At 40.8% G+C, this 11,100-nt stretch overlaps 1 protein-coding gene across 1 annotated transcript in view; it reads left to right on the top strand.

Moving 5' to 3' along the window:
* The window catches only part of LOC308103302 (high choriolytic enzyme 2-like), a 7,510-nt gene extending 182 nt beyond the window's left edge, over positions 1-7,328 (top strand). Inside the window, exons 2-9 of the mRNA XM_080453228.1 lie at positions 129-179; positions 316-465; positions 1,715-1,832; positions 2,417-2,595; positions 3,765-3,846; positions 4,360-4,484; positions 5,287-5,433; positions 6,988-7,328. Coding sequence (XP_080309354.1) covers positions 342-465; positions 1,715-1,832; positions 2,417-2,595; positions 3,765-3,846; positions 4,360-4,484; positions 5,287-5,432 — 774 coding nt within the window. The 5' untranslated portion in view covers positions 129-179; positions 316-341 and the 3' untranslated portion in view covers position 5,433; positions 6,988-7,328. The remainder of the gene's footprint in view (positions 1-128; positions 180-315; positions 466-1,714; positions 1,833-2,416; positions 2,596-3,764; positions 3,847-4,359; positions 4,485-5,286; positions 5,434-6,987) is intronic.
* The last annotated feature ends 3,772 nt before the right edge of the window (positions 7,329-11,100 follow it).

Genomic DNA, 11,100 nt, shown 5'->3' with positions numbered 1-11,100 from the left:
GCTGTTCGTAATAATTCACATTATATTTATAACTGTGTCTGTGTGTTTCTATCATCATGTTTATAACTGTGTCTGTGTGTTTCTATCATTATATTTATAACTGTGTCTGTGTGTTTCTATGAATCCAGGTGAAGATCTGGATGTGGGTGATATTATTGAGAGAGCGAACACCAACCTGAGTGAGTGAGCCTAGAGGAGACAACATGGCTGTCTGGAGGAGAACTAACAGCCGTAGCAATGAAATCCATATCCTAAAATACAAATGTATCATTTTGTATATCATATGTGTTGGCGTGTGTGTGTGCGTGTGTGTAGGTCGTGCCAGAGGTGACCCTTACCTCATGTTTGGTGACATCGCCATGCCAACCGGGAGGAACGCAGATCGGTGCACGCGGAAAGGATGTCTGTGGCCCAGAAACAAAAACGGCAAAGTTTATATCCCTATGACCATCTCTAATTATTTCAGTACGTTCTGATTGGTTGGTTGGTTGGTTGGTTGGTTGGTTGGTTGGTTGGTTGATTGATTGATTGAATTCTTTATTAACAAGATTATTAAAAGGATCCCTGGCTAGTAAGACTTATATGCCTTGATACATTATAATTACCCTCTATAACTAAAATTTATAACACCTTAAATACTTTGCTTATTATAGAAATAATTCATCTTTTACTCAAGCGGGACAACGCACATCACAAGTTGATGATGTCTTTTGTCCATGTGTGGTCCAGCCCTTTGGAATGTATGGAACGCATGTGAAAAAAAACAAAAAATGTAATACTTCCTACGGGCATCATTCATTCAAGATTGAATGCATAGGACCACAGGTCCCCAGGTTTTGTTTGTGTTAGGGTTGGGTTATCTTTTTAGCCTAAATGTTTTACTGTAGCTGTGCTGTTTACATTTCTGACTAATAAAGTATTCAATCCATCAAAACAAAAAACAAAAATAATAATAAACTAGAAAAAGCGCTCCTCGGAGCACAGGTCTCCGCCAGGTCAGGTACGTTATTCTGGCCTCCTGGCGGCGCTATAATAGGCCAATGTGAAAAGGGTGCCATTTATTCTTAGGTCTTTCACGGCAATCAGACTCTGCATTTATGATTTGAGGCATTTTCTTCCAATAATGTGTTTTGCTAAATTAGACCTGCTGGTGGCGCTATAACAGGCCAATGTGAAAAGGGTGGCATTTCTTCCTCGACCTAGTGGGAATGTGCGTGTGAAATTTCACGGAAATCGCAAGCTGCGTGCATAGTTTGAGGCTTTTTGTTCAATACGGACCAATCCTGCAAACTTTGGAAGCCAACCATATAGGCAATGAGGATGGAATATGGGAAATCGGACAGATTCGTGTTGATGACATGACTATAGAGATACTGTGTACCGATTTGCATGACGTTTGGATAAAATCTGTAGGAGTAATGTAAAAAAAATGGGTTTTGCACAAATCAGCCTCCTGGTGGCGCTATAACAGGCCCATGTGAAAAAATGCAGGGCAGAGGTTCTGAATTGGCATCCAGGGAGTGTGTGTGCAAAGTTTCGGAGCGACCGGGCCAACGGTGCCGGAGATTAGCTGCTAACACACAGACAGGACGGACACACACACACACGGACGGACGGACAGGGGGCAAAACATACTCTCTCGCCATGCCTTTCGGCCTGGCGGAGACAAAAAAGAGTGACTGAACTAAGTGGTTGAGTTTGTCTCCCTCTGCAGGCCGTAAGGAGCGTAAAACCATCCTCAACGCGCTGGCCACCTTCAGAAAATCCACATGCATCCGTTTTGTGAGGAGGAGAAAACAGAGACACTATGTGGAGATATACCCTGGGAATGGGTTAGTAAACACACACACACACACACGCACGGAAGCACACACACACACACACACACACACACACACACACACACACACACACACACACACACACACATACACACACACACACACACACATATTGATAGTAGATTGTTTAGACTGATGATCAGTCTAAACAATCTACTATCAATATGTGTTTGATGCTAGGGTATTGGTTAGCCCCTTTCGGAACCCTTTATACCTTTTTTGTATTTGGGGTGATGATGCTATCCAGCGTTCCTTGAAAGTCAATGGCTTCTCTCATTCACCCACTGGTACCACTCTCTGGATATACCGTCAGCATCCCAACTACAAAAAAGGTATACAGGGTTCCGAAAGGGGCTAGGCTCTTAGTTTACCTGTGATCCTATAGTTTACTGAGACACTACACTGTCTCTCTGCATTCTATGTATGCATTTACCTTGTTTATTGTTTGTCACTGGATAAGAATGTCTAATGAATGCATACATCATAACATTGTAATAATGCAACATTATAAACTGTAGGTGCTGGTCGTGCATCGTAACATTGTAATAATGTAACATTGTAACATTATAAACTAGGTGCTTTTCGATGATCGGGCGTCAGCGAGGCCGTCAGCAGATTTCTCTACAGAGAGGGGGGTGTGTCCATAAGAAAACCATCCAACACGAGGCTCTCCACGCTCTGGGCTTCCATCACGAACAGAACCGCTCCGATAGAGACAAATACATCAGAATCCTCAAAAAGAACATTAAATCAGGTAACCAGGCAGTGTTGCCAGATCTTAAATTATCGTACCGGAAGCTTAAAATGATGTCATTTGAAAGAAAACTATGGTACACAGCCAAAAAAAGATATCACAGGTATAAATATGTAATTTCACCCAAAACATAGCGTATTTATTGTAAGAAACAACCTTGTTTGAGACTCCTACGTGGCAAAAACGCATTTCATATGGTGTGGAATCAGGCAACTTCCTGGACACAAATAAAAGCCTTGAACTGGACTGGAAAGACGAGACCGGTGTTTTTAATGCCACCAAGTACAGATCTAGGGTCAGATTTACTGATTTAATGACTTATTTTGAAAAGCCAAACCAGATCCTGAATCAGCAGCCAGGGAATCTAGTAAATTCGCAAACTTTTTTGTGATATGGCGAAATTATCGTATATTTGGGCCTTTTTTGAATTACTGATCGTACATCGTAAAGTGGGTAAAATTATCGTATATAAATCCGATAATTATCATACATCTGGTAACACTGTCACCAGGGCTAAAAATTTTGTCCGTTTTGGTCACCTGAGATTCAACCCGATTCTAAAAATATCATCTATAATCAGTGGTGCTCAAACTTTTTCATGTTACGGACCCCCAAAATTGATTTATACCCCCTCATCTCAAAATATGTTGTTCCAGGGAACCCCCAGAGGAAAAGATTTGAGTAAAAAATGTTTGCTTTAAAAGATGCATTTATTCAAAGATTTTGAATAAGTTTTTCACGATTTTCAAAAATATTTTTGAATAGCCAAAGTATGAAATGGCACAGATGCTTTCCCGGATTGAATGGGTTAATTTGTGCGACCAAAACAATATAATTGGTAGAATTTATGCGACTGCATATAATTGCTGTGGTGCGACTAAAACGGTATGTCCAGTTAGTGAACCCAAACCAGTGCTCCTCGCCATCCAGAAAAAAACACATAGTGAATTGTAAATGAAAACCACAAAAAGTGAAAATGCTTTTAAACATTTTGAAGTTTTGCCCACGATGGGGACGTCAGCGTTAAAGTGGATACAAATCTATTACTTTGTATATTATGTGATCATCTGATTGGTTCGTTTATAATGTGATGATATGTGCTCTGTTGTCTGATTGGTCTGGTGGTATGTGCTCTGTCTTCTGATTGGTCGACTCTGCTTCTCTTACAGGAATGGAAAACAACTTCAAGAAGGTGAATACCAACAACTTAGGTACTCCCTACGACTTCAACTCTGCTATGCACTACGGCAGGTTAGTGTGTGTGTGTGTGTGTGTGCGTGTGTGTGTGTGTGTGTGTGTGTGTGTGTGTGTGTGTGTGTGTGTGTGTGTGTGTGTGTGTGTGTGAACTTGTAGATCTTCTATTTTCAAATAGCTGAAATGCACAGGCTATAGTTTTGAATTGCAGCCACCTGTAAAGGTACTCTTTTAGAGCGGTTTTGAAGGAGAGTAGGGTTTTACACTCCTTCACAGCTTTTGGTAGGGCATTCCACATTTTTGTGGCATAGCAGGAGAACGAATTCAACCCCTTGTTTGTGCCAAATCTGGGTTGGACGTGTGCATGCTCAAACGGAGCTTTGTAGATCTGCAATATTTTGGCTATTTGTCAGCTATTCTGGATGCTGTTCTAAAATGTTGTATGTTGTGTGTGCGTGTGCGTGTGCGTGTGCGTGTGCCTGTGTGTGTGTGTGTGTGTGTGTGTGTGTGTGTGTGTGTGTGTGTGTGTGTGTGTGTGTGTGTGTGTGTGTGTGTGTGTGTGTGTGTCAGATATGCATTTTCCAAACGGAGGGGTAAGCCCACCATTATTCGTAAAAGAAACTCCAAGAAGCCAGTCGGGGGAGCCAAAAGAATGAACACCAACGACATCGCCCGTGTCAACATGCTCTACTGCAGTGAGTCACATGGGCCACCAGGGGGTTCCAAAGAAAAAAGGAGAGGAAAATGACATAAATAAAAAACATACTGGCCCTCATTATATCGATGGAACTTACAAACCAGCTTAGAAATAGGTGTACCCTGTGAATTATTGCGTGAGATTTGTCAGCTGTTGATAAATGTGGCGCAGTCTTGCCCCAACTGTTTTTAGACATGAAGAAGCGGAATACGGCTGAGAAGAGGAACTTCTCCAGCATGTGAAGCTACCCCACCAATCATCTCTGTGGATTCACACACAGCTACACAGAGATACACTGAGTTCAGTCCATGCAACAGTGGTTATGTCACATGACACTTATGATGTAGGCCTACAGTAGTTTCTACTGAAGAGGATTCATGTTACATTTTTACTATTTACCTCATATTTTAATTGTGGTCGTAATTTATAAGGTGTTTCTTTTAGTTATATTGTTCATAGTATTGGTTCACTCTGCACATCTCTGTTTTAGTACAGCCTAATTTGCTTAACATTATAACATCCTTTCTGCTACCAGCCCACATTTTGCCTGTGCCTTATAGAGCTAGATCTATGTAGTGGTTTGTATCAGCCATTATTTGACTTCGGTATTCGCAATTAGCGATTATGTAGCCGATCCTAATTTTTAATTTTTTTTAACCTGGCATCCCTATTTTGGGCATGTAATTATAGGCAAAAGTTTTTAAAAATAGCCAATTATTTTTGTTAACAGCATTGGATGCAAAAATCTGCCATCGGCTTGGCTATCTAATACTTTTCCCTCCTTTTACTGGTTGATGCAGATGTGTCCAAAGGAAAGCGCTGCGTCTTCCCCTTCCGGTTCGGAAGCAAGAAGTACTCTGGCTGTACCACTGACGGCAGAAAGGATGGACGGCTGTGGTGCGCCACCACCTACAACTATAACCAGAATAATTGGCGCTTCTGTTAAAGTACGTTTTGACCATGATACTAAGACCAGGAATGCATCTGTGTCATTTTAAGATTTCTTTGGCAATTAAAAAAATAGCAGATATACAAGCACAGAGTGCCTCGCTACGAGCTTGATCTGTAGATCTTGTAGATTCACAGACACGCCCAATAAGAAAATTAAAAATAAATACGACTGCATTCGTAACAGCGCAAGTCTAGTCAACTATAAAGTGTCACTATATGTCAGAAGAACGCTGTCTGGGGAAGAAAAAAATAATTCACACATTAACTCAACGACCTGCCATTCACTTCATTGAACGGCAGGTCACTGAAGTGAGTACTTCATTAGTATTCAAATTGCGTGTTATAGCACAGCATAAAACTCAAGGAAATGCTCGTCTAGATTCAGTCTATTCCTGAGTCTTGGAATCGAAGGGACCACAACCACCGACAAAAAAGAAGACATTCCTTAAAAGCGATCTTTTTAAGAGTTTCGCCGCAGCGCCTTGTAAGCTGCCGCTTACCCCGTCTGATGTTTCCAGAACGGCCTCCGTCTGCACCGATAGAGACATTACTGTTCCAGACCCCCACCTGTGCCCAGACAGAATCTCTGCCTCTGCTCTCATTTGCTGACACTACACAAAATAAAGAAAACCAGCCTGGCCAATGCTGTGCGGGCCACACATTTTTTTACATTAATTAATTATATACGCGTGCCCTGCGCGTGGGAGGGAGGGAATAATTATAGTATACCCTCCAAAAAGGGAGGGTATTCTAGTTTTTTTGATTAATGCCTAAACATTAATGGAGGCTAGTGTGTGGTGGGCTGGTTTGGTTATCTCCGATCTCCCGCTGCCATGAAGATCACTTGCGCTGGCCGGGCACAGCTGGCATTCGAGCGTCGTGTTTATATCCTTAAACGAGTTTCCACATAACTCCAGAAAGACGTAGCATACTGTAGGCTATCCAAGTTGGGAGACGTCACTCTCATGTCATACAAATATTCCAGAGCAGCGGTCCTCAACATCCTCTTGCATATGCGCTCATCTTAACACAGAGCCAGTCAAGCACTGTTTAAATGGCTGAATGATTAAGCATCTAACTTGTAACATTGTAAACATGTTATATTATTTATAATTGCTCAATTAAGCTTGTACACTTGGAAATATCCATATTTCATATGACACATTGTCACATGTATTATTTATTAGTTTTATAGCTATGCATTCTTGGAGCGAATATATAGGTTTAGATGCCTGTCAGATTGTCAGACAATGCTGCTCCGCATGTCTACGATGGAACAAAAGGGTGTCGACAAATCCTACACGCCCTGCCGACAATGGTGGCGATCTCGCCGTAGACCCATTATTTGGTCTACACCACTTAAATGAGGGTCACTATTACTACTATTATATTCTAATAATAATAATGATATTGACAATAATAATAATAATAATAATAATGATAATAATAATACAATATTAATGATAATGATAATAATGATAATAATGATAATAATGATAATAATAATACAAAATTAAATGTTTCTTATAATGTAGTTTTTTCCCCCTCAGAAGTAAACTGAGACATTTGATTTCCTGCTTCCTGTCTTAACAACCTACCATGATGTCCTACTGAACAACCTACCATGATGTCCTACTGAACAACCTACCATGATGTCCTACTGAACAACCTACCATGCTATATACTTATACTCATATATACTCATATAATATACTCATATATACTCATGTTATACTCCATGAATTGAATACATGAGGAACCCATTTGAAACAAGCCAATGCTGCTTTTCTGGGCTTTTCAATCCTATTTAGTTGACCTTGTATTGAGAACTGTACTTCCATGTGCTTTTTCTCTGCAAACTTCTAAATAAAGTATTCAATCAATCAATCAATCAATCAATCAATGTTGTCCTATTTGTTCTTGCTATTTGTTTGGAAAGCACTTTGGGTCAGCTGCTATTGTTTTTAAATGTGCTATATAAATACATTTGACTTGACTTGACTTGACTACTGACCAATTTTGGTCCTAATACCCTCCTACATCATATATTAAAAGTTGTGCTTCATGGATTTAGTTTAACAGTTTAACATTTTCCAAGGTCAAAGGCAACGTTTTGATGTTTTAAAGCAGTGCAGTCTTGGTCAAATGGTGTTAAATATTGGAGGGTTTATGTGGAGTTATCCAACATATTTGGTCTCTATTCTTGAGTTTTGTGGGTCAATCTTTCCAATAAAACACCTTTTGAGAGGATATTTTAATGTCTGATGCCTGTGGTGTGTTCTACCGTGTTACGCTGTATACACCGTATACAATGAAGATTTTTGGGGGGAAAAGCGTATACCGTCTATTAACCATTTCATCCATTGAAAACGCACTAGCGTATCGTGCATGTGGTGCAGGGAATAATTATCGTATACCCTTCGAAAAAACCTGGACACACCACTGTCTGATGCCTGTATTTGGGGTAGCAGTACCCCAACGCCCATTAGTTTGCTGCATTTGACACTTAAAGTTTGTGCCACACTGCTCATATGGGAGTAAAATGATCTAAACCTGGTATAAATAGTTCATTATAGACCTGGTTAAAATATAATAAGAAGTAAAATGTTCAAAAGTGTGTTCCCCCAGAGGTCAGGTTGTGAAACTGCAACTACTGAAACTAACAGGCTCAATGGTTGGACAAATGACAGTAGTCAGGGGATATTACATAAATCTTGGAATAAATAGCTAGAAAAATAAATGTCTTTACCAATGAATGTGGGAACCCATGACAGCCACTGAAATTTGGGGTATCCATAACCTTATGCGGGCTCCCCCACCTTTTCAGCTGGGGGAGAAAGTCTACCCCTCAAATGTACAGATATGCTTTTTTAAATTAATTTTACTTTGACATTTTCCCCCCAATATACCTTACAGTGACCTGTAATGGAAACGATACAGTACAGTGGATCAAATGAAACTGAGTTTAAGTTTGTAAATCGGCATAATAATAAATTTGCTGCCTGTTTGAAAAATGGTTGGGCCTGTGAGCCCGGTGCTCCGACTGTATTTTATGTTACATGGGACATGATGGGAGTGTAAATGTGATTCAAAATGTATTTTCCAAGGTATATTTAGCGCAGTGGCATTCACAAAAACATAGTTTTTAAATCATGTTTGCTAACTGCCCGATAGCTTTTGTTTCCACTGTTGAACTGCCTTTATTAGTGTATTTCAATTTCTGAAATAGGCCTACTATGAGATGCTGCTCCACATTGTCAAATGCCTCAGGAGTCAATGTCACCTTGAGGGCCTGGTACCTCCGTATGGTCCCCCAGGGGGTGTAGAGGAGCGTAGCAGTGCTAGGGTCCACCTCGGGTGGGTAGAGGGGAGCATGATCTTTGGTGTTTGCAAAAAGTTAGCTTTCCATAAGTTTGTAAAATGAGACCCTGTCCTTTGATTTTGTGTGGGGGCAATAGCTGAATGGGTATAGAGCCCCTGTTACGTGTTGAGGTGTCCATGAGAAAGGAGAAAGCTGAAAACCGAAAATAGCCCTTTCCCCCTGTGCCAATGCATTCACAGCCCCTAACCAGACAAAAGAGGTGATTGAGGACCTTGGATGCCAATAATGGCTGTCCTCTTCAGTGGAAAGTACACAGATTTCCCTGTAACAATGCAGTGTAACACCTTCAGCTTTGTCGCTGCCCCAACTGAATCTGCTACCAAACTTCACCATCTTAGAGCTTGGTCTGGTCCACTGTACCGGGTACTTGCTGCTTGCTAGACAAGAAGCGTAGAAAAACAGTCTGACGTCAGACTCTGAAATGGCGTCGAAAGTGGGCAGAGTTAACGGCGAATCTTAACTCACTACGCCCCTTCCATATAGGGAAAGGGATAGCGACGTCCATAGTGATAGCCACTATAGCCGGAACTACGTCATTCTGGGCGAGTCTCCACCCTACGCCCGTTCCCTATATCTATGCCAAGGGGCCAGCTTCTGAGTTGTAAATTGAGGCTGTATAGGAAGTGACAGTTCATATGAATGGCCTGTAGTTTTGCCGTTTCACCCTGGCTGGTGTCAGAAAGAATACTCTCCAGCGGACATATGCTTCCAGTCGCTAGTTTAAAGTCTTCTTTCAATCACAATGATATGCGTTTTGGTAAGTTATGGTCCCATTTATTTTTAAATTAATGATAAAGTTGGGTATACTGTAGGAGGGGCGTGGCTACCTTGTGATGATTTGATTGAAAAGCTACACAACCAATAGCATTAATTCCCCATCCCCGCTCTGGTCGCAACCAATAGCATTCATTTCCGTGTTCCAGATATAGAAAGATGGCACTTTTGAAATTGCTGAAGAATAGGCTGAATTTACAGTCTGTAGAATCTATGGGCGTAACTTTGTCTATGATCTATGCCCATGAGCGTCATGGCGCATCCCATCCCAGCGTGCAGCGTGCTGTCTCGGAGGTATCGCGAGATTTGGCTGCCAGACAGGAAATGGTTGACAGTTTTGCAATACTTTGGCCGTTCAGAAACATACTTTGTGCTCTGTAGATACCTCTATAAAATGTTACAGTGTACACATCGAAAAGCAACACAGCAGAAAACAATGTGTGATATGTCTTCTTTTATTTTCCTGAGACGATTATTTTTATAAAGGTCTCAATCGTAGGTGTTTGGGTTCTACCTTGACATAAATCAGCATCACTGCACATCGTGTCACGCAGCCCACCAAAAATAGCCAATCTTGTGAGCTTTTCTTTGTTGCTATTTTCAGAGAAGAAATCAGGATTTTAAGCATTAAAGGCCTACTCCACCAAAATGATGTTTTAGTGTGAATTCATGTGTTTTTGAAGCTTAACACTACATATCTCAGTTATTAGTATTTTCATTACAACCAAAATCAGTTTTTCAGATGAGCACTCAATTCAACTAACTGAAAACTGCTTTGACTCAGGGCACAGCACACTAACACAGGACATCGTGTGGTGTGATGTGTCATGTAATGTAATCAAAGCCTCATCAAAAGACATACATCTACAGTATGTGGCTGTTCCACCTTGGTCTGTTGTCCAATCAGAGGCTGAGCAATATGCATACAATACCAAGTGTTTCTGCTTGTCTTTGACAAGGAGCAAAAAAATAACCTTGTGGTTCTATTTGGTGTGACACCAGCAGAAAACAATATACCATGGCAACTTTACTTGCAAGCCGACATATACTGTTGCAGTGGAAAAATATTTGCACATGCAATTGCTCCAGGATTTCTTTTTTAACTGGAAATAATAGTTTCACACTGAGAGAAAGGGAGTTTGTTTTATTCCACCTGGATGTCATTTGCAGACCACAATTAAATTATGGACTGATGTACTGACCTGAACAATGTTCCTGACCTGCATGCGTATATAACCAAACTATAAGTATCATTTATCTGCTGTATCTGTATGGAAATGAATTAAGAAAATGTCCACTTGAGAAAATTAACCACTCTCTTCACTTTGTATGAATGAACTGCATTGACTGCAAGTGATAGAATACAGTACATGCTAGCCTATATTAAAATTGCCTACAGGGTAGAGATTTGACCGATGGTGGACGTCACAAACAACATCTGGACTTGCGAGGCACACCGTTGCTCTGGTCTGCACCAAACTTGGCACAAACACTGTTCAGAGGTCTG

The sequence above is a fragment of the Gymnoscopelus braueri genome, assembly GCF_963280865.1.
Source record: "Gymnoscopelus braueri genome assembly, chromosome: 16".
Taxonomy (NCBI): Eukaryota; Metazoa; Chordata; class Actinopteri; order Myctophiformes; family Myctophidae; genus Gymnoscopelus; species Gymnoscopelus braueri.
This window is presented reverse-complemented; position numbering and strand designations above follow the sequence as displayed.